Source organism: Symphodus melops, assembly GCF_947650265.1.
Source record: "Symphodus melops genome assembly, chromosome: 15".
In the NCBI taxonomy this organism is placed as follows: Eukaryota; Metazoa; Chordata; class Actinopteri; order Labriformes; family Labridae; genus Symphodus; species Symphodus melops.
Genome location: NC_136705.1, coordinates 18,231,224 through 18,256,226, shown reverse-complemented (window position 1 = coordinate 18,256,226; position 25,003 = coordinate 18,231,224). Strand labels below are relative to the sequence as shown.

General features: G+C 40.6%; 1 protein-coding gene across 2 annotated transcripts in view; it reads right to left on the bottom strand.

Moving 5' to 3' along the window:
- Window positions 1–24,029, bottom strand: part of LOC306835970 (cGMP-dependent protein kinase 1) — a 76,573-nt gene extending 52,544 nt beyond the window's left edge. The window contains exons 1-2 of one of the 2 annotated variants that reach the window (XM_079362812.1): window positions 23,311–24,029; window positions 14,551–14,717 (exon numbers count right to left, since the gene is read on the bottom strand). In XM_079362812.1, coding sequence (XP_079218938.1) covers window positions 14,551–14,717; window positions 23,311–23,567 — 424 coding nt within the window. In that variant the 5' untranslated portion in view covers window positions 23,568–24,029. Of the gene's footprint in view, window positions 1–14,550; window positions 14,718–19,628; window positions 20,263–23,310 lie in introns of those variants that run through there. The other variant, XM_079362811.1, reaches the window with a different exon arrangement.
- Between the last annotated feature and the right edge of the window lie 974 nt (window positions 24,030–25,003).

Here is a 25,003-nt window from a genome sequence, read left to right as displayed (position 1 = left end):
GACATCAAAGGCCCTGCTGTTGTATTGATTCATGTTTTATAAATGCATTTGGATTGAGCTGGATTGAAAGTGGTTCTTTGTTAGGGGGAGAGGTCACAACACTTTACTTACAAGAGGTGCAATGATTCCACTTTCTCTTTGTTTCTCTCTCTCTGCAGAGATTGTATCTCTGGACCCCCTTCTTGAAAACAGAAGAATGACCAGGTGCAAAAGAAGTCGAATAAGGGAAGATCGACAACTAATCAATTGTGGACTGTGCACAAAAAACAGACCTGACAAAATAAATAAGTCCCATAAGGTAACAGAGCTAAGGTCTTCCCCAGAATAAGATAAATGAGAGTTTACAGTAGGCCTAACCATGATATTGAACACTGAATTACTTTTAAAGAGTTCAAAAGAATGGGATTGGCAAAGAATACAGTCATTCACGTTTTTAGGAGGACAAAACAATGTGGCATGGAGACATTGTCCAAAGGACAAACACAAAATGTTATTATATGCATGGAGGGCTGGAATGCTTTTTAATAGCAGGTTTGACAAGCTAATAATTTACTGTCCATAGCAACGTAATTAATTTTTAACAAAGGGGAATGGTAGGAGCATGGTGCTTGCTTTAAAAATTACCAACCACAGGCTGTGAGGGAAATGCTGGCAAATTAAGTAATCCAATGATTAATTATTGGAATTTCACACAAGGTGTTTTCTTTTATCTGAAACAGTTCTTCAGAGGTTCACATGAATCCACCTACACACCGCAACATGGCTCATTTCCAATTGTGGTTCTAAGTCTGGCTTTTTTTTTTTTTTTTCCACTGTAGCTCCAATTTTACCTCTCATATGCAAGTCCTATTCAAATGTATTCAAATAACAACACAACAGACACCCAGTACACTCTCACTGGGCAGTCCATCTGATATCAAAGCAGACTACATCCCACTGAGCCATATAACAGCAGCTGAATACTGCCTTGTCTGAATGCAAATTAAAACGAGAAACACAAAACAAATTTAGTAAGATGCTGCATGCATTATTTTTACTGTGTTTTCACTGTTGTTGTATCGCTGCATGTCTTCTTCTCTTGAAGGGATGGAGCTGTGTTAATGAATGATCATTTGAATGCATAGAGCGCTCTGTTCGACTTAATGGGGCATCAGGACAGACCTCGCAGCAGACTTTCCTCTGGCTCAAGATCAGATGTTATTCTGGCTGTGATCCAAATCAAAAAGCTGTTGTTGTTTGGGCGGACTCTATCTTACACTAAAGAGTACCCTGTAAGACGATGTGACTATGAAGCCCACAAACCCGGCGAATAGGAATCACTTAGTCCACAATAGCTTGATTTTCTTCAAATACATCTTTCATTTAGACAAAGCCCCACAGCTACAATTAAAAGGATTAAAGCTGAGGGCATTTTCTGATGAGCGTACACAATATTGCCACAGCTTGCAGCAATGGAAAAATGTGTGAACCTCCACATGGAATCATTCACACTGAAGCTATTACATTCTATAAATAAAGCTGAGCTGCAGAGGTCAGACAGTGGATACTGTTTCAATTCTTCCCCCTCTTGGTCCATTGATAGTTTTTATGTTTCTCAAGCAGCACAGCAAAGACATCAAGAAACAGGACGTGGGGGAGTTCAAACCCCTCAAGAATAACATACAACCACCAGCGCGTCTTGATGGGCCTTGTTCTTCCGCCGCAGCTCAGGGGTCAGATTACACAGTCCTATCCCTGTCCATTAAGGCAGCACAGAAACACTGACGCAGGGTCAAGCAGATATTTTGTTTTTAATTCTGCCCACACAGGCCAGAAATGTTTCATTACCACTGAAAGTTTTCAGCGGTGCAAAGTTAGAGTTGACAGCTTTGGCTTCAGTTCAGCAATGACACATCTGTTGGAATAAAAGTCAAGTCATGCCTGACAGTTTGAATGCTTGTGAGACAGGAGCCATCGGAGAGAATCTATATCTAGACTGAGCAGGAGATCTATCCACTTGGGGACTGAAATGGATAAAGAAAATATCAATGTTTAGAAATCACCATTTTCGTTTTATCTCCTCACAAAAAAATTGCGCAGCTTTGAAAGATCTTGTGAATTGTTGTTGATTCACACGTTTGACTGAAATAGGCTTGAAATGATAGTCCTTGATATTACATCAGCTTTGACCTGTTATTTATTTTCACCTTGCTTTTGAAAAGAAGGGAACGTGACCTGAAAAAAAAAACACTTTCAGTCAGACAAATGTTCTTTGCTTTTCAGTTTTGATAGACAAGACACACAAATCAAAAGAAAGGGAAGCCTTCAGGAAAAGGTAAAATAAATACAACTCAGAGATGAATGCAGCGCTCGGCTTCACAAATATATTCAACGGCCTGAGCCCAAACTTTTGATCTTAAGGTAAACTATCTTGTTCAATCAGTGAATCAGAATTGTTCAATTCCCCCTGATCGCAGCACTGTGAGCGTGTTCAACAAAAAAGAAGAGGGCGTCTTTGGCTGAAAAAGTCATACATTATTTTTCCTCTCAATTTAAAAGCATATAAACACTCGAGTAAAACAAAATCTGAATGTGAGCTGAAGCCAACAGCAAGAGCAAACACAGAGGCAGAGAGAAAGGGAGTGAAAGCACTTTTATGTTATTAATCAGGGAGGAAGGCTCAGAATGGAAATGAAGCCTGTATTTCGTTCAAAGCACGCCGGCACAGGAAATGACAAATGCTGAGTATTGTTGTTTCAGAGAAGCCCTGTTTGTATAAATGAGGACGGGAAGACTACATGAAGCAGGATCATGAACATGGAGAGAGAGAGAGAGAGAGAGAGAGAGAGAGAGACAACAATGGAGTCTGATTGAAAGATGTGTTGTCTTTTTACATGTGGAATGTAATATCAAGATATTTCTAGACGGACAGTGATGTTATTCTGAATTTTCAATATACAGCAGCAGGGGTCCATTCTGCAGTCACTGATAACAGCTACAACAGATACTTACAACCCAAATGCTACAGGCAGCTGCTCTCCACCTTCTCTAATCACACCCTGACAGAGCTACATTGAGTAAATTGTAGCTTGAAAGTAGAACATGTAGTGTATACAGTATAGATAATAGTTTTGCTTCCCTTATTGATATAAATGTGCTGTACAAGTAATAAAAGCATCTGTCACTATGACAAATTATGATCAAACAGGTAACAGATATTTCTTTCTTGAACCCCACAACCTGCTCTATTTAACTTTGCAATATTGGTCAGAGTGGGTGAATCGCAGCAACCTGTGAAAATAAAGGCATTTAAATGAAAACCCTCCATCTTTAGTCCAAAGAGCAGGAGTTTGTATCCTTGGTAAAAAATAAAAAGATCAACTTTCTGTCAACAAACCGGTAAAGCAGTCAGTGTAGCTTTCTGCAGCTGTAGGAGTCGGAGTAATTGAAGGTGCCAGGGGGAGATTGCAGTTTATGTATTTTGCAGCTTAAATCCGCTAATGCTCTTGTTGTAAGAAGGGGTGTCAAAATAATTGAACTTTGCTTTGAAGCATTGGCACTATCAAGTCTTGATTATTTTTATTTTTTTTCGGGAAACACAAGGTCTTTGATGTGGCCATTTCATTTGTTTTCTCCCTATACAGCTCTCTAGCGCCATTGGAAGTAAAAGGGGTAGTTTGAACACAAAGTTGAGTCTAACGTCTTCTGACTGACTGTTGTGGCATGTCTTTAAGCTTTTATGGCTAGAGTGCACTCATTTCACTTCCCCTTTTTATCTGTCTTGCCAGAAAAATACCGGGGCTACGATTCCTTTTGAAATTGACAGGTGCAGACAGCTTTGTATGCACAGCTCTGCGGATTGGATCTGAAAGTAAACTCTCTGACGTCAAAGTGTCTTCTTAAACGTTTTTCCATTTTTATTACAGATGCAACAAAGGCGGAGGGAAAAAAAGCAGAGAGAAGTGGGATAAGAAATTTGAAAAGGCTGTGATGAAGCAGAAACAGTTGGCAGCAGGGGAGAGAGACGAGGAAGGACATCTGATGCTATAGCTGAGCTGTTCTGAACATCATATGATTTGCAACAGGAGTACTTTGCATCTTTTTCTCAGTTCAACAGAGGCACCCTTATGCAGGGCTTGCTGCCACGCATGCTGGAAAAAACATATCGCAATTTTGTTCAAGTGGTTCGTAAGACGTAAGGACACTAAACTGCATGTTCTCAGTGGGATACAGACACAGCTGGTTTCATTCTTTTCACATCATTTTACCTCGTTTTACCTTGAAGACAGGGATTTAGCAAGAACATTTTCTGGTACCATGGGGCTACTTTAAGAGTCTTTCCACCTCATACCGAGGACAATTTTAAACATTGGCAGGAAAAGGACATTTAAGGTAGATATGAGAGTTAAATTCCCTCAATGTGAATCACTCTTCCATCTCTGTTTTCATTGAAACTTTAAAATCTGCTTAGTTTCACAACGTCCTTGCAATCAAACAGCGATTATGGCCTCTGTGTTGACAAGCTGATTGATAGCCTTAGCAAGGGGCAATGAAAATGATCATTTCGTATTCAGACCGATCACAACAAATTATAATTAGCAGTTAGCACCCATGCCATGTGCACATACTGTAGCTTTCTTTTTTTGCAGAGGAGTCTTAATTAGAACACTTCAAAAGGAGAATACAGATTCATGTGACATCTTAAGTACTACAATAATGGGCCTCTCTCATTTCCGTTCCTTGCTTTAATTTCAGTAGCCCACTGTTACGATGAGGTATTTAATGGTAATTTAGAAGTGGAATGTTTACATGTACTCAAGGGTGCATTTTGTACAGTACATGGGAATCCTATATTCACATAAATAACTCTATGTTGCTGCACTTAGACATGGCTTTGAGCTAAATGCTAACAATCAGAAAATAGGTGGCTATGAGATTTAAAAAAAGAAAAGTTTCACCAAAATACATGAAATGAGCTAAACCTCTAATTACAGAATTTGGATGGATGGATAGATAGAAGCCTAGAAGTACATTTCTGAGTTCAAGATAGATATGTTCCTATGTATGTGGCTACAGAGAAATCCATCCGCCCTACACAACACATACAACACACTAAGTCCTATTGTTACAGAGTGATTTGTACTTGGCTCCCAAAAAAGGAGAATTCCCATGCTGGGGTACAGAGTCTTTTATGGAGGCAATCAAAGTTCAAAAAGAAGATCAAAGACATGAATTTTAACTCAGGATACTCAATAAAAAGTCTGCAGAGAGAGAAGAGAAATTTAAAGAGAACCCTTATCTCAAACCTTGACTTCAGCGACATTGATTGAAGGAACTTCCATTTTCCAAACTCATCGTGTTCTGACTTCTTGTATGTGAGTTAGCTATGAAATTCAGGAACACTAAGTAAATTTCAAGGCTTGGCATTTTAATAGTGACCTTAGGCTAGCATGGCATTTTCTACAGCATTTTCCTTATTTTTTTGTAGGTTTCTCAGTGGTATACATTCAGTCCGTGTGTGCATGTCTGTGTACGCGTGTTGTGCACAAGCTTGTCAAGGGGTGAAGGAAGGGATTTGTATGTCAGTGTAGCAGAGCAGATTACTTGTGCCCTATCTTGTATCCTCCAGTCGGAACCTCGGCAAACACAGAGCTTATCCAGTCAGAGCAGACTCTTAGCATTACTCCAAGTCTATGACCACCAAGTCCCAACAGAAACACACACGACCAGCAACACGTGTATACAAGCAGTTTACGCTTTCATCACGTAAGTCAAGGAAAAGTATATTTAAACACTAACGAAATATGTTGCCCATGAATTTTTTTGGGTCGTCTAACATTCCTTACTCGTTCCTCTTCCTTTGATTTCACACACATAATGACACACCTACATACACAGCTTTCATCGTATTCCCTGATGAGGGACTCTGAAAGGCGAGGTTAGCCACAAAGGGGATAGCGGCTCAGGGATCATTCACAAATTACTCATTAATTCTTTCTCTGAAGAGTATTCATCAGTGTCAGTGGAGTGAACATGAGGATCAATTTTTACTCTGGCTGTCAAGGGGGGGAGAAAAAACAAAAACCACCTGACACTTATCAGTAAAAAGAAAAACCTAGTCAGAGTGAGTGAAAAGGAACGAAAGGGCAGAGAATATAAAGAGAGAAAAATGAATGAAAATGAGGTATGATGGACAGATGGTCGGAGGGCAACAAATAGGCATGAGACAGAAGAGGAAAGGAAGAACTGATGAGTAAAAGATGCTGAGAAAAAGGACAGATTGGGGTCAAAGTCAGTAAAATGTAAGGAGGAATGATAGGATTTCTCTGGTCTTGTCTGAGAGCATTTTGAATTGATAACTTGTATCAGTGTTTGGTGTGTGTGTGTTAGAGAGAGAAAGAATGAAAGAAAACAGAAAGTGACAAAGGTAACAAAGTAAATGCAGAGAAGGCGAATGAGAAAGGACAATTGCCAGAGAGAGAGAGAGAGAGAGAATTTGCAGGCAGTGTTCAGGGCAGGCGGTTCACAGCTCAGTGCAAGTGAGGTGATTAAACTGCAACACACGTGTACAGACTATTTGCACATAAATGACAAATTAGCCAAAGTTATATTGTTCTTGGTAGAAGTATTTGACATTGTTAGAGTGTTGTATGTTAGCAGATCAAGATAAATGTGTATCCACCTTGAAAATCAATATGCCACCTGAACGAGGTGATGGGATGTGAGTGTTGGATTCCACTGTGTTCCCCGTTTATACCAAATATTTGTAACTGCTATACAGGGAAAAAAATGTAATCGTTATCTAGTTGATATATCTTAATTTACTGTTTCAACAACTATTTTATTTGTTATGAACTTTAAAGCTCTCGTGAAGAGTTTGTTGCTGGTTATGAAACAAACGCCGTATCTCAGCATTAAGATTGACTATTTCTACATTATCATTTGAACTGTTACCTGCATGATAACAGATGAGGTGAGAGGGAAGGGAGAAAAGACAAAGCAGCGTTTGAAGCGAAGTTACTGTACACAATGAAATACTACAGCAGGACTACATGGTGCTACTTAAACACTTCCTTCTTTTCAATGAGACCTTACACCAGGAATGTGTTTGAATGGAAAGTTGTTTTGCTTAAAAGAATTTGTTTTGGAGTAAAAATACAGATTTTTTTCTTCGACCCTTGTTGTTCCTGTAAAATGTGCTTAAAACTGGAGTACCAAAAAACCCGCCAAGAGCCCGTGCACTCAGAATTGAACTTAACCAAAAACTTTGACAAAAAAAAAACATTGGCACATACTGCTGCACATCTAATTTCCAGGAGTATAAGAAAATGTATCTCCCTTTTACATTGACATAACACACATACTTTAGTTCAAGATAGGCACTTTGTCCATTGAGCTTCTCTGCACTTGCTTCTATTTCATTATGGGGGATGACCACATTTAAGTATCATCTAGCTAATCCTGACAGTTACTTTTGATGTGTGTGTGTGTGTGTGTGATATGTAGGGTGATTGTTTAAATGTCATTCCAATTATAGACCCTCACCTTTCCCCTTATGACACCTTCATTAACCCCCACTGAGGGCCTCATTAAAGTTCTCATGAGAGACGATAGTCTTGAGGACTAGCTATATGTGACTCAATCTCGCGGTAAGAAAGGTACTGCATGCCATGTTATGCAAGCATGAATACACACACCCACAGAGTCGATTTGACGTTTGATTGTGGAACAGAGTAGATGAAATTGAGTTCCCTGAGCAGCCTGGGTGAGTCTAAGCCTCTGCAGTGGGTTAAGGTTCATAATAAACTACAATTGGCCGCCGTGCAAGGCTGTCAGGATACAATGGGCAACAGAAGTTGTATCCAGTGTAAGCTACATGCTGTATTCTCTGGGGGCAATCAAACCAAAATCTGTGAGCCTCGACGTTTTACTTTGCTGAGCTGCATTAGTTATGTTGCCAGGCAACAAAGCAGTGCAGTGGATCTGTGCACTCACGTTTCTGTATCCGGGTGCATTCTCTGTTTTTTTCATATCAGCTCATTAATATGCCAATATATCACTATAATAATAATAATAAGATCAGCGGATAGTTCATTAACAGTGGTGGCTGCATTAGGTTCAGTGGCTGTAATAACAGGTTAGAGAAGCACCATTAAAAATGGGAGTAACACCGATTTCTAATTTGCTTTACATATGGTGTCCTTTCGCACCTCTGACACTGAGTCACACTCAGGTGCCTCTGTTGATTACAAACCTGAGCTCCGCTCAATATGAGGAGGAGCCCGTCTCCCTTTATGATGCCTCATTGGTCAGTGAGCACAGGGGGCTTCTCTCTGAAGACCTCAGATGATAGCACAGGGAGAGGATGAGTTTTCATAACCGTGACCGCTGTCGAAATTTCAGACAGAGACATCTATTCATTTGATCTCCAACAGGTTCTTTAAAAAAAAAAACGTGTCTGCTCCATTTTTTTTGGACAACTGGTATTGTATGTGTTTGTTTTGTCTGAAACAAGAACTTGATACAGTTTCCCCAAGGCTGTCGATTCCTTAATTAGTCTAAAAACAAATAAAAAGAGGAATGTTTAGGGGCTCTGAAGATATGTTTTCATGTCAGGATTTAATAAGTCAGCCTGTTTGGGGGAGAACAAGGTGACAGAGTGGTGATAAGGTACAAGTAGAAGCTGGAAGGGATTATAACAGGATAAAACACACCATGAAATGAATGTAAACAGACACCTGTGCCTCTCATTTCCCAAGGCTGTTTATATTTGATTAGAGACACATGCAAACAAATATGATTGTGTCTGTAAGCATCAATCACTCATCTAAGTCTTAAAGACTCATATATCATAAGTATTCAAAAACCACCCCAAATGCCTCCTTGTGGAAAGACACTAGTATGGAGCAACAGTGGGTAAATACTTCCATTCATTGTTATTCAGAGGTATATCTTAGTAAAGGCTGCAGCTGTAAGAAAAACCACAGGAGGAGCAGATCAGCATGAGCCTCAAAAACAGCACACCGTTGGGTCTGTCATTCAGACTTTAAAGGATGGCATTTAAGCCTCACTTCAAACTTCACGTCTCCTTGGAAACATCTGGCCGAATAGTGAATTTGCTGTACCTTAATGCAGGTCAAACAAGATAATTGGGAATCTATCCAATTTGTGTTGAGAAAATGTCAAATCCAGGGCATTTCTCAAATCCCTCCGAACAGCACCACTTGAATAAAAAGGCCTACATTGCATCAGTGGTTGCCTAGAACAGGGAAGCTTGTCAAAGAAGCTGTCAGCGTACCAGGAACACTCGGGGTTTGGAGCTGACTCAAACTGTAACATCACCTCTCCTTACTCTTCTGTGTGCCCTCCTGGTATACTTTAAAAAAGAAATAAATAAAAAAAACACACACAGAGTGCAGACAGGTAGATCTCCCTTTAAGATAAGAAAGGAGAAAAATAGATAAGCCTGAATCAATATCACAAATGCGTGAATCCTGGCTAGACTCCCCCCCCCCTTGAATTCACTTATCTCACACTGACCGAAAGGTAAAAGGCAAAGGAGAAATTCAAAGTGAATTTCAACATATAAAAGCTAATTTCGTCCAGTTGGGATAGCCCTAATACTTCCTGTTGTGAACAACTTGTCAAACTAAAGAAATGTCTCCAGTTTCGCTCTATACACCAAAGTTTTGTTCTGTGAGACACAGAAATACAGCCTAGTTTTTAACCTTTACATTAACACAACGAAACCATTAACCCATCTCGTGATTGACCAGGTGTTCAAATAATTTATAATTTTAGCAGCACACTGATGATCAACTCTGCATTGGCAACCTTTGTTGCATTCTCGATGCCTCTCACTTCCCCCATTGTCTTACTCTTAACTCTTAAATTGTGCTACGTATACAGGGAAAGAAATGAAAGCAAAATAATACAATCTTATTGGTCAGCCAATGAAAATAATCTATATCTTATTCATTTAAGGAGTTTGTTTTATTTGGTTGGTCAGCATCCAAAATGTTCTTTAGCTTTATTAGCATTGACTTCATTCAAATTATGTGTATTGGGTTTGTAGACCACTGAAGGGACAGAAAGTTTGGATTTAAATGTGTACACAGGATACCCATAAATGTTTCCTTAACTGGCATAGACCGAATGTTCAAATAAATAAATGGGTAAACACAATGGGAAATAAATCTTTCATGAAATTATTAATTACTTTAGCGTTGAAACACATTTATTCTATTCTCCCTAAAGCTGAAATTTACCCTTGAATTGCCTTCTGTTGTATAACAAAAAAACAATTACTGAGTTATTCTTGATATTGCTCATCAATGTTTTTGTAATAATAAGAAACTGATCACACGCTCTCTTAACTGTAGATGTAGATTTTAGCCAAGGTTGATTATTCAGTATGTCTTTACAATCCAAATCATGAAATCTGTCAAGCTAAGGATTGCCTAGTAACAGGCCTAACCCCCCGTCTTCTTCTGCAAACTAGCTTCCCATTGTTATTAACCGTAAACACTTTCAGTAGATTAAGTTGAACGACGACCATGAAGGAAATCCTCAGGGCTTTACTGTCAAGGAACTACTTTACGGTAATTGGATGTGATTATATTAGTTATTATTATCATTAGCCACCTGTGCGGGTCTTCGTGAACCAGGCTGCCATTATTGTCATCTCCATGGACACGTGAGCTGTTGTCTCAGTTGCAATCAGTATTTTAAAGAGAGGCCAGTATTGGTAGCGGCCCAGTGGACGCGACCAAGATGATACAAACATTAATTACATCAGCTACAGCCAAGCAGGCAGCCTCATCATAACAGAGAGCCAGGATCCATTCTGTTTCTGCTGTTTTGTCTGATCCGTAATTACCAGGTGCATCTTCAACAAAGGCTCACTATACTGAGGTTATTTAACCACTGAAGGTTGAAGATTTCCTTGAATTATCAGCCTAAGTTTTATTATGGGGAAAATAAGTGATCAGTAAACTCTCATATTAAATAAAAAAATAATAGGCTGTTTGAGGTGAGAAGAGTGACGTAACAGTTTTTTTTTTTTTCGTTGGTGTAGTTTACGTGTGCCTCATACAAATACATGGAGCATGACAAACGCTGTCAGCCCCAAGGCAAAACGGTAATGATTAGCCTGCCATGTCTCAATAAGAAATGACACCGGTGCCTGAGCACTTCATTTGCGAGGAAAATGACATACAATGTGTGTTTGACATAGCTTGGCGGAGTCAAGGCATCCTGTCACTATGGATTAAAAAGTCACAGACTGTGATGGCCTTTCTTCACAGTCTTTGACACTTCATCTCCACTAAGGCTAATGCTTTTAACATTTGTTTTTATATGCAAAATAAGCCCAGGCAGAGAGATAGATGGGGTGAAAACTGCAGGGAAGGGAGAAACAGGAACAAAAGGGGAAGTCAACAGAGAAATGAGTAGAAACATTTAAGTAGAAGCCAAAAATATTAATTGAAGATGATTTTGTGTTGTACCTCCACAGGATTCAAAAAGGGAGAATTAATTAACCAAACATTTGATATTAATGGCATATGACCACAGTTGAATTAAACAGCGTTTTTCCAATTACTCCAGCTCTTTCTTCTATCACTGTCAGACAGGAAATCACCAAGCCCCTCAACAATTACTTCTCTTACAGATTCATATCTTTTGTTTCTGTCTTTTTTGTTGAGCTCAAGAGGAGCCCATTCATCATGTCCGCGTGACGCTTGTTCATTTGTCACCTAGCATGACGAGTCACCTCTTCTACAATCGACGTCTTACAGTCACAGAGATTCACCTACAGCGGGTCACTGTCTCCAGAATACAGAGCTTCCTGCCAAAGATAAAAGAACCTTTATTTTTGTTTCCTGTTTTTAAATTGTGTTGGAATATATGAGGATGAGGTGTAACTCATTTCTTTCTTTGGTTGTCAGGGAATGAAAGATGTCACACATTTTGCCAAAGCCTCCACTATACTCTCCCAAAGTTCGTGTCAGGTCACTATTGTTGAGGCTACAGTTGTGCTTTGAATATCATTTGCATTGTGCCAGTTACATGATGGCCTTTTTAAATGTCCTATTTTGCTTATGCTGTTTACAGATGAGGACATTATTCTAACATCAGGGAGGAACAAGTACACAGATTCCTTGCTGAAATAAAAATACAAATGAAACACTATAAAGCACTTTATTCTGTAAAGGAACATTATGTCTTTCAATTTAAACTGAATGTACTCAGGTCTTCAAAGAAATTCCCTGAATAGAATCATCATAAGACAGTGAGGAGCATTTGATTGACAAGTGCGCAAGTACGACTGAGTCTTAAAGATCACAGCCCAGCTGGAGGTTCTTTGAAACGCTAACGTCAGGATGCAAACATGCTCACAACTGGTATTTTCTCACATGAAACAAAACTCCTAAATATTTCCCTGAAATGTTCAGGCTGAGCTGTACCTGTTAATACAAACGGCTGAATTTGTTTTCCTGTCTTTATTCCCACACTTTTTTCCTGCCAGCCTCCTGGCAAAAATTTCTGCATGGGTGAGCTGATGTGAAATATTCAGGAAAATAAAACCACCTCTCGAGTGTTTCTCTTGGCTCTTCAGTCAACACATAGTGCTGGACTCTGGAGCTTTGTAAGCCATCTTGGATTTCTGTAGCACCTTTATTACATCATGTCTGGTCTATTGAGCTCCCCCATCAGAAAACTTCTTACTGTAAGGGACATGTGACGTACAAATGTGAATCAGAGACTCAGGAGGAGGATTTCAGGAGCCGAGCGTCCTGAAATGTTCCAGAAATGAACAGGAGAGCATTAGTGGAAACATATCTGCTACTTCTGCTCTCTATAATTTGTGTTTTAGCTCAATGTAAATTTAAATTTAGACTGAGGAGACTGTTAACGGAGAGGTTACTGAGATCTTTTCAACTTTTGGTCATTACTTGAAGCCGACTGGTTTTTGTTCCAAGAGTCGTTCTTTTTTTTAAGATTTCGTTTTGGTCATTTTTGCGCCTTTATTATAGAGGAATGACAGTGGATGGACACAGAAATCAGGGAGAGAGAGTGGGGATCGACATGCAGGAAAGGGGCCACAGGCCGGACGTGAGGGCTATAGCCTTGATACATGGGGACGCGCGCAGCAACCACTGCGTCACCAGCGCCCCCTCCAAGAGTGTTTTAAGTTCAGAATAACAACTTTTTTATTTTTATTTTTTTTTACAGTTGTTACAGTTTCTCTGACAGAAGGATTACATTTGATTCTAGTTAAAACACGCAGCGAAAGACCACTGCTGCTGCTGTGATCAATATGACTGAGTCATCTCGCTGATACAATAACCTTTAAAGTTACAGTCTTTTTAATTCAGACCCAGTGACTCACTGGAGACCACATGAAACCAAAAAAGAGTCATAACATCCCTGCTGACGTTCAGAGACGCTGCTCCTCTCTCGACTCCTCTTAAAACTGATACATCTTACCTGTCAAGCCAAGCGCAGAGTATGTTTGTTTTTTTACAGGATTTCAGATTTGTCGAATATAACAGAAGATAAGATAGGATTTATTTTTAGCTCTATTCAGCCAAAAGCGACTTTCAGAAAGTGTCGAAACAATAACAGCACAATCAACAATCAATATGAGCAGTCTTCCCAGTTAAATATTAACCTTTAAATGCCACTGTCTATGTATAACAAACATTAAGATTCAAGCTACTCACTTTCTTAATTCTATTCTTTTCTGCCATTGTTTTGACATTTTGTTAAAGTTTAAAGGGACATCATTCCATCTAAAAAACATTTTGAAGCCACACTGTCGGTCACACTGCCCATGCAATTGTGTGTCCGAGTTAAATGCCAGTTACAGAGGTCTCTAGAGAGAAATCAGCCAGTAATAGTAATTGATATGTTCTACATTTCAGTATTTTAATCTGCATTATGTCCGATAATGTCCTGGTTCACCTCTATATAACGATGGGTTACGTTTTTTTCTCAATGACCAAGGCCCTTATCACTGAGGTCAAATCTGGGTTTGGGGACAATGACTCTTTAAACATTTGATAGCAGCACCTTGTATCACAAATCATGTTGCATAAATGCCCTTCCACAGATTGTGGAGTGGACATTTTCTCTGCTGCTGTTGTTGTGGTTGTTGGTCCGATCGTCAAAGCGCTCACCCACAGAATCCTCAATGCTCATTTTTAAATGTGGGAAAAAGAAAAAACACATGCTGAAACAAAACCGCAAAAAAAAAAAAAAAAAAAAAGAATGAATGAGGCAGAAAGGACCGAGCGGGCACAGCATCATACAAAATCAAATCAATGGGACAGAAATGAATCATACGGCAACAGAAAGTTTTCAGCCTCAGTTCATCATCCTGCAGAAACCCATCAATAATGCTGTTTCATTCTTCTCCCATCATTGTCATGACGCTGTTCCACTTTAACCTTTAAAATATTAACAACACGTTTGTTGTTAAGGTTATTATTTTCTTTCTCAGTTGTTTTAATAAATCAGACACCTGCTGCTTTAGAATACACGTTTGTTCTGTGTGTGTGATTTTACCTTCCATGACGTATACCAGAGAGCCAACATCGCCCTCTTTAATGATACAGCTGTCCTTTCCATACTCCACAGGGTACATGCAGTCCACGATCTCCTGGATCTGCGACAGCTCCAGGTTCTTCATGAAGTCATTGTCCAAGATAGCCTCCTTGATCAGATCCTTGGACCTGGAGACAAGGTAAATACAAAGCTGAGACCACAGCTGAACCACCACTGTCATCCTACAGCATTTCTTCATTGAAGGGCACGATGAGCAAAACGACCATGCAAGTGTAAACAGATCATAAACAACTGTAGGAAAGATGAAATCCAAATATTCTCCATAAAACAGAGAGGCATGTTGCCGTGTTTGACAGTTAGGTCATCAAGTCTGACTCAAACTCCGCTGTGGCATTTCTAAAACCATATCCTCATCCTAAAGTGTCACGGTGAAACCTTTTTAGCCTCCGTGAATGCTTGAACCAGTCAATAAATAGCAAAGCCCATGCCTAATGGAAGGAGATTATTTCCATTCTAGGAGGCAACTCTGAAAGCTAAATCGGCCTTCAGAGTCATTAGGGCATTCAACAGGTAAGTATTTTTGCAGTGAGCATTCTATGAAGGGTGAAAACATAATTCACTTTAAAGCTAACGTGCAGCCGTAAAGATGCAGCGTGGCGTACATAGATGGAGCACTCTGTCAAGCAGACTAAAAGCATAAGCAGGACAAATGGAGTTAGGGAAAGGGACATTCTATCAAATTAGCATTTGAATCGATAAGTATGGACACATGGATACGTTCTGACAGCAAGACAGCAAGCTGAGGTTGAAACCACCAAAGGACGCAACTGTCTGCTCCTCACAGACAAAAAGAGAAAAAATCTGACCAGATTCTGATCAGTGAGTCAAAATTACTCATTCATTGAAAAATGTCATCACCAGAATGAGAGTCCTCCTTTCAGCAGAGTGTCAGCTGGAGGAATGAGGTTAATAATATGTATCAAGGTTAATCCAACAAGGAGTCCCCTTCTGCTGAGAAGTGGAGCTTTGATACCCTATTTTATAGAGACACAGACAGAAAGTGCTCTCTATCCTCGATGGCAGGCACTGGTGGTGAACTGCCTATTGCCTTTTCATGCTCTGCGCCCTTTTCAAAAGCTGTTCACCTGAGGAGCTCATAGCTAAAAGAGCAAATAACCTGCAGGGCTTTTATGAAGCCGCGCTCCCAACACACACAGGCTTTCTATGTCCTGCTGCCAGCCTGCAGCAGCGTCCTACACAAACCGCACAGCAGCACAAACAGAGCTTCAAGCATCCAAAAACGTCAACGTGTGCCATGATGGAATACTGTATCAGCAGCGCCCAGAGATTTAATTTTTTAGATTGATCCACTGAGCAGTTCACTTACGTCTTTAAAACCACCAAACTTTTAAGGTCACGACAACGCTACGACATTAAATCTTGAGACGCATCCTCAATTCGCCGTGTGGCTCCTTCAGATGAAAAATGCCAAAACCCGGTGAGCGATGTCAATCCCTAAACACAGACACACATTCGAAAGAAATTCAAAAACAGGCACAAAATTCCAACCTCGGCCACCATCTATAGATCAGTCAAGTGCATCATTTTGACTCAGTCTTTTGTTTGAGTTTGAAAGGGCGTGCTGACATATCAGCAGTGTGGTTCTTAAATCTGTGTTTTAGCATCCAGCAACCTGATGAATTTTCAATTAAGGTTTCAAGGCCTGTGAATCCCAAAACAGCCTTGCTTTTCTTCCTTGACAGCTGCAGTGATACTTAAATAAAAGTGAGGAACTCAATTCCTTAGGAGTGACTTAATTAGCTGTCGCATTAAACTATATATTAAACAAAAACTAACCAGGATAGGCAGTGTCGTCTCACTTTGATTTGTCAGAGATCATTTTAGAATAATATGTCTCGGTTGATAAACCATTTTCAGGTCTGGACAAAACTGTATTTATTTTCTCCCTTAGAGGGTTGTGTATTAGGACATTTTGTTCCGATAGAAGCAAAAGAATCACAAACTTTTATGAGTGGATTTGTATTTTCACATTTCAATTCAATTCAAAAAACGTTATTTTTCCCCGGGGGGCAATTCAAGAAATTTGTGGGAACTGAATAAATAATTGTAAGATTTATTTTGTGGCTTTTTGGCTCTATATTGTAAAGATAGGACAATGGATAGAGTCAGAGATTATGAAGCAAGAGATGGAGAGAAGAATGACACGGGAAAGGAGCCACAGGTCGGATTCAAAACCTGGTTGTCCTGCTTTGAGGACTCCATACATGGGGCACTAGCACTAGCCATTACGCTAACTGTGCCCCTTATGTAACATTCATTTTAATGATATGAGAGAGAAGATAAACAATAATCCTCTACATACCTGGTGGAACCCTCCAGTTTGTGAACCAGCAGAGTGAACAGGATGATTCAAAGGTTCCTCAGGACACATTTGTTATTCTGTCCATAACATGTAAGTTACTCCTGCGGGAACTAAGTTGGGTAGACTGAGGTGTTTTTTCTATTTTAAATTACTCCACAATCTATAATAATTAACTCTCCTTTTCTTGCATTGCAGTGCCTGATTTAGATGTTGTGCCGACGCCCTTTATTAGGTTTAAGTGAATTAGCCTTTAGAAAGCTGTGAGGGGCTTTTTTGTGTCGTTTCTCTCCGAGTTCGTGATGCCTTTAAATAAGTAGGTGAATGCCAAGCAAACAGGTCATAAACTTAACAAGAACAAATTGAAAATCAATTATTCCCCAAAGCTGACCTCCTCTCCTCAAGACTGAGCCTCAATGACCCTGTTTCTGTTACATTTGCACCCAGGAGACTTAAAACCCTCATCTGGACCTCCCGACTGGAGCCTGTGAGGGCCAAGTCTTCCATCCAGACTCTTTAAAAAACATCTGCCTTCGTTTCTTTTGTGAGGATGATATATTTGCCTTCATCCAGCAGTGAAGTTTGGGGCTGAGCAAGTTCAGCTTTCCTTAAAAGGAGAAAATATGCTCTTTTAGGAGGAAAAAAAAAAAGACAAGGGGTGGCAGAAAAGTGGGAGAGGCTAACGGAAACAGGAGGCAGACAGAGGGAGAGCGTATGTGTAAGGAACGCTTGATGGGCCTCGTAAAGAAGATAAAGTGGGTGAAAATGAAAGAAAAATATAAACATTCAGGCTAATCCGACAGGCATTGTACAACACTTCAATAACCAAAACAAAGGGAAAAAGTGACAGATCTGTTTTTACCCCATTGGTGTGATTTATGAAAAAAGAAGAGGAAAAAAAAGCCCCTATAATAAACAAAGGAATCACAAATGTTAACAACAGAAAAACAAAAGTACTTTGATTCACATGAAATGCTTTATATCTTGTGGAAAAAAACATGAACATCTGCAAGTTGCTCAATCACAGATGTCAAAACAAACTGAATTATGATTTTAAAAAAAAGGCTCAAATAAGAAAACGGCGCTGAGATAGGCCGAGGTCATTTGCATTCGTCTGTCTGCCTTTCAATCCTATTTTTATGTATGAGCTTATTAAAAAGAGAATGTCATCCACTCCTTGATAGAGAGTGAAACGCTTGGTATTGAGCAGATCTGATGAAAATGTAAACACTGTTCCCGTAGAAACAAGTAACATTTTTGTGAGGTTTTCCCTTGAATTTCTCTGTGAGAATAATCATCGATAACTCAAAATTGAAAGAACTTTCCATTCCAAATCTTAAAGCACCGTTTTTATAACCATGTTTGATGATGTTTGCAAATAACACTTCTATGGATGAGACGTCAGACTCTTCATTGAGACTCTGGGGGAAAAAAGTACCAATCAAGAGTTGATATTTTGAAACAAATGTTTTTGTTTTTCCTATCAAGGTCTCGCTGAACGCCTCGTTGGAAAATCTCTCAATGAGGAAAGGTGGATGATGGTTAGCATAATAAAATTGTCTCTACCTTGTTTTTTACTCACCTGCTATTCCAAACCAACATCCAATGTTTCTTTTTTATTTAACAACAGTGAGATTAAGAAAACAGCATACAAGCAAAGAGGGCTTTCTTTTTTTCCCCTCCAACACACTGACTAACAACCCTTTTTCTCTAAACATGGTCTTTTAAGAAGTCCATGGAGATCTGTTTGGTTACCTGTTGACAGAATAATGAAATTCATCTGACGTATCTTTAAAGTCCAAATACAACCAATATGAGAATGAAGACGTTTCCAAACACAATATACTGACCGAAAACAAAACAGAACTAATAACAGTCTTTTTAATTAAGCCACTACACTCTGTTTATGTTAAATGGCTTGGCTATCCCTCTGTGCATTTCACGGCTGGTTTAAGATTGGAAAATGTATTGATCATACTGAATACATCCACTGTGCTCCTGGAATGAAGAGCAAACAGTCTTCCTGAACACCAGGGGGGTAATAAGCAGCGTATTGATTCATCAAGGCACAACCTTTAAGTTTGAACCCAACAGACGGCTGGATTATTTCCACAGAGCACTATTTTATGTGCCAGTGTTTGGGTGGAGAGGCAGACCTCTTGTTGTACACGCAAAGTTAAGCAGAGAGTTTAAGAAGAGGGAGAGCGAGAGAGAAAGAGAGAGAGCATCCAGACAGATCTAAAGGTAGACATACCTCTAATCTCAGTTTGTAAAAAGTAGACAATGGTTGAGGACTCAAAGCTGAAACCAAGACTTCTGAAACATCATTTCCAATCAGTGGTTGACATTCAATTTCCTGTCATCTAAACCATTTGATAAGCTGACATGATATCGATTCTTTAATCACTATGCTGCATGGTAATCTTATTGATAACTGTTTTTCTCCTTTTATAGTTGACTGGCTTTATATCAAGGTGTCGTCATATTCGTAATGTGCGTGTGTGTGTTTGTGTATGTGTGTGCGTGTTCATCCATATGTGCTACAGGTGTCGTACCTGCTGCGCCAACATCAAATTACGCACAAGACAGAGAGGTGTAAAAAAATAATAATAATGAACTCACACTTGGCCACCAAAAAGCAATGTGAAAATATATCAATTAAACGTTCGTATTGTACGTGCATCATTTGGACACCTACTGTGGGCTTTTGGGGTAGAACGGTAGGGTGACATGGCTAAGATCCTGGATGTCGAAGGCGGTAGGTTCGGCTGAAATCGCCTGCCTCTTGGTGCGCTGTTGCTCGTGCAGATCGTTCTGCTTGTGGACCTGCTGGGTCGCCGGCTTGATAACGGAGCGGTATTTGTCCAGTTCATTCTGTAGTCTCTGTATAAGCTCATCCTTTTGGTCGAGCTCTAGTTCCAGCTCGTCGATTAGTGCGTCCCTCTGGCGCAGCTCCTCGATCTTCTCCTGGAGCGCGTACTGAAGGTCGCGCAAGGTGCCCATTTTAGTTGGCAGGCGACAAGCGACTTCCTTATAAAGTTTATCGAAAGGTATGCAGCCGAGTCTTTATCCTCGCTCCTCTACCAGGCTGCTCGTAAACTTTGTCCGGCATGAACAGCTTCAGAAGATGCAACCCCTGTCTCTCCCTGGGGGGGGGTGGGGTGGGGGAATTCCTCCCTGCTGCCCGTCACCTGCGGATGTTGAGAAGCGGAGGTATGTTCACTGGTCGCCACGATCGCAAAGGTGGAAGCGTATCAGTCACAATTAAGCAAAGTTTACCCCCTCTCTCTCTAACTCTCTCTCCCTCCCTCGGCGTTGTGACAGCGGAGGACCGTCCTCTCAGAGTGCGTCAGGCTGCGACCCGAAGAGAGCGCATGGTGAGAAGGGCGCCTACAGGAATCTGTGGCACAGTGCAGTCTGCCACTCCAGAGAGAGCGCTGCGCTCCTTTCCTCTCATGAATAATGGACTCGGTGAGAGAGCAACCATGCCATCGTATCTCACCTACACTCGCCCTCAGGCTGCTGAGGTACGAAACGATGAGCACTGGAGCCTTAATGGAAGCTGGAGGTGATGGAAACTGAATGAACCGCATTTCAAGATATCTAAACATATATGGGTTCCAAATATATGCTCAAGCAAAAATGATGCTTTGGTTGAATTACAAAAAAAGTGGAAAAATCATAATGCTTTTAAAAAAAAATCTCTGCTAGCAACTTTTGATTAATGTTCAATTCGAGCCACAGTGGTGATTTATAAGGAAAACATGGATGAAAATAAGAAATAACCTTTTTCAAAATCCTTGCCAAACAACTACTTTTTCGGATGGATCCAAAAGTGCAGTAAGTAAAGATGCTAAAGGCAAACACGAGAGATAATCGTGCAGACTGTCAAACAGAAAATCCGAAGCAGCAGCAGGAGACATGACGATGCCAAAGCCTCTGAGGCTCACGACTCTCCACAGCAGCTTTACATTCCTCATCTAATCGTGTGTTGTGTTGCACTCTTCACTGGTGTCTGTCCTCATCTTCCCATTGAGTCATCTGAAGCTCAGAGAGCACCATTTGGCCTCATGCGCTCTGGACAAACTCACAGGAGGATAAACTGCCAAGGACAATCTGATATGAGGAGTTAGAACAGTTATTACCGTGCTGAGAGGATGAGCAGGCACTGGCTGAGAGAGAGGACAACAAGGAAGGGGGTTATGGTTGCTGCAGCTGGGAGAACAGGTGTTGTTGGTGTGGTGAGAGAATAAAAAGCATCTTTTCGTGACAATACGCATGTAAACAAGCCTGAAAAGAGACAACTGGTCCACTAAAAGGGCGCAGCTGCCCTCTTGTGGTGGGTTTATGCATCTACACAGGTAAAACAACAACTAGGTGGAATGCTTCTGCTTTGCACATCACTTAAAGATAAGTGGGGGTTTTTTTTATTTCTTCAGTGAATTGATTTTATTTTTACACTTAGGTAAAGCATTATGGGTGCAAAAACAAAGAAATATAACAATGTATGAAATGACACAAACATACATTAAGCTCTATTTCAATGGAAAAAAGGCATATATTTTAGGGGGGGGAAATCAACTGAGTCATTACATAATTACATAAACAGCTTTATGTTGTCACCTAAAACAAGTCATTTTGCTGAGTTTTTCTTCTGAATCCTAGCTTCCGATAAAGCCACTGTCGCCTCTCTCCTCCAACCTTATTAGACACCATCATATTTTCTTTTATCTCTGTCAAGGGAAGGGCACAGGGCTCAAAGCTGGAGCAGAAGCAAACCTTTTTTTACCCTCCCTTCGTATCAGAAACATTGAGGAAGTCTGCCTCTCTCCAGTCTAGTCAATGTTGCGTCCCCACATCAAAAGGCCCTCCCACTGCCCTTCAAAGAACCTCTGCGCTTTAAATTTCACCTCTCTAACCATCCAGCTCAGCCCTTTTCCTATGCAGATCAATAGAAACAGGATCCATTGCTTCATGCTGCGGTAATCTGATGAGCAAGAGCGGTCTGCTGGCTGGTGCCATGTCCTAACTCTAATGGGTGTGTGTGTGTGGGGGGGGGGGGGGGGGGGGGGGGGGGGGGTCATACAGTTTCTGACCCCAAAGCGACCCAGGTGGAGGCCCTTCGTCAAGACACACCGGCGCACAAGAGCGATCACAATATTTTAACGCTGCTTTTTTCAACTGTACACAAACAGGTACACTTCTGTTTCAGTGCACAGAGTGAATGGCCACATTTGATTGATTTCTCTTCAGGCCCATTCAGGCACTTAGTGTGTCTCATCAGGATGACGCATCGTTGGACCATTTTCACAATGAACCCTGGTCATACTGAAAGGTTGAAGAAAGATGAAGCCTATTTTTATCTTGAATCTTGTTCATTTCTGATTTGTTAATGAACCTGCAAGCATTCATGACTTTGACACCTCGTACTCGAGTGTCCTTCTTGTTTCTCACCATGAGACTTGTTTTTTTTTTTTTGTCAACTTCTTTGATTGTTTGATGACAAACTGAGCAAAAGTGAGACCAAATGAGGACCTGTCCCGTCAACAGTTTATCCCTAAAAGTAATGAATGGAAATTAAATGTGTTTCTTAAATAACCCAAAAGCTTGTGAGTTAATAAGCAATCTGACTGTGATAATAGAAATGGAGAGAATGAACCATATAAGCCAGAGACATTTGATTAAGGCAGAAGGAAGCTTACACTTTAAATAAATGCAAGAGTAAGAAAGTAACTGACTGATGCCCACGTGAAACCCTCAGACTTGGTACAAGCACATTGTGAGGCTAAAACGAGCACCTAAAGGTGATGAAGGAAGCATATGGTCAAACAAAGCGTTTTCTAATGGAGTATTAAATATCCTCAGACATGCACTTCGGGTCCTCAGCGTCCAGCTACTAAAAGCCAATAATGCATCGCACTTCCTCCTGTCTGCGTCCCGTGGGACCTCCGTGATGGATCTGATCAATTAGGAGCCTCTTTCTGAAGCTCGCCGTGGAGCTGCGTCATCTCCCCCCCCCACCCCAACACAACCCCCACCCCACCCCCAAAGAATGAAAGTGCTTCTCCATTCATGGCAAAACGTCTCCATCACCCATTAAAAAAAAAAAAAAGCAAAGCGAAAAAGACAGACAACATACAGAAAGTGAGGCTTTTGGAGGCAGGACGCTGGAGTCTTGCAAGAACATAAGTGTGTTTGGAGTTACTTTAAACACGTGTATACGCCCATTTTCAAGCACATTTGGAGTTCACGCTTTTAAACAACAGAGCTATCTTTTCGACCCGTTCACGAAAGGCAATGTTATTGTTGGTGAAAAATAAAACAATGTAAAGATGTTTTTACAGTACTGGACACATAAAGTAGCTCTCAAACATTCTTACCAGTCGGACTTGGCATATTTCCGGAACGCCTGCCGTGACAGGTCCTGGTGCGTCTGCGGCTCCGCGGAGATGCCCTGCGCCCTGCGGGTCCTCGGTCCAATAAGTTGAGCGCTGGGCAAAACAGACTGACATTTGTGTAGTTTCCTCTTCAGTTCTTGAATCTCGTCTTCTCGGTCCGCCAGTCGCCTCTCCAGGTCCCGTATCCTCTCCTCCTTTAGCAGCAGGATCTTCGCAAAGTCGTCCTCCAGGTCACTCATGTTGAAAATCTTAAAACGCGTTCAACTTTGCCGCGATTCTCCGCAAAAAACGATTGTAAATAACTCCAAGCACTCGCACAGGTTGCGAACACGGGGCACAAATCCACCCCACTCTTTAAAGCGCGCAGGAAGATGATGCTCCGAGTATCCCCTTCACTGCCCACTTGTTTATTTCAGAAGAAAGAAAAGTGGAAAGCGGTGTTTAACGCTGCGCTGCGGGCGGCTGATAGAGCAGCGCTACGCTACAGTCCAGCAAACCTCCCGGGAGCCGCTGATGAGCCTTCATTGAGAAACCAATTACAGAAGCTCTTCCTCTCCGAGGACGCGGGCTGGGCACTAAAAGAGCCGAGACAACTCCTGTAGTTCACCGCCTCTCACACTGCAAACACACCACAGAGGAGGAAGCCCAGCTCTGCTGCTGCTGCTGCTGCTGCTGCTGCTGCTGTCGCTGTCAAATATTTGTTTACCATCTATCTGCTGCATTTGAGCGACTAAACCCACATCACCTCCCCGACCTATTGCGAAAATCAATTGTCCCGCATTAGCCCTAACGCCACAAGACAGTGTGATGGGCTGAAGACTTGTTTGTAAAGGTCACATGTGCAGTGTAGGGCGAACACACATCAGTGAAGTGATGCGTAAAAGTAATCTCCCTATAAGGCTAATGACCTTTGTGTGCTGATGATTATTGTTCCTGAGGTTGAACATCAGTTTAATTGTGCAAATCTATTAGTTTTTTGTGCATGTTGTATGGGGGATTCTATCTACGTTTGTTTGTATTCAAGGTGGTCCAATCTGAGCACAACACACAGTTTGGTGGCGAAAAAATCAAGCATAATAATAAGCATCAAATCCAAAACAGCAAGAAATAAAAATGAAACAATCAATAAAAACTGTATGGACCAATTTAATTGAAGCACACAACTTAAAATGTACCTTCTGAGGAAATGTAGAAAAATGTCAATCCAAATCAGCAAAAGAAATTCTCAAGAAAGTAGTCATCCTTTTTTAAAAGTAAACTGTTTTGTAAATTAAATTCAGAACTATTTTCCAATACAGTCATGTTTAAGAAAACATTCTCGACAAAAAGATTATTTTTCAATCCATTCATGAAAAAAAAAACGTTTGATTTTTGTAAGTAAAATAACTCATCCTGTAATCACAGCAAATCAACAAAAAACAAGTCATCCTATCTCATTCAGCAAAAAAAAAAAATCTGTCAAAATGAACTTGGATATGTTCTCAGACAGGACTGGGTGATTCATAGCTGCAGAAGATTATTTGGCGATTACTGTATTCGGCTAACATAAAGTAATTACATAACAGTGTAGTGTATGATTGGTCTAATCAGTAATTACATCCTATGGCAACAACTCTAACTTTCATCATTAACATGCTGCACAGACTGAAGAGGAGCAGTAATACATCATCAGCTC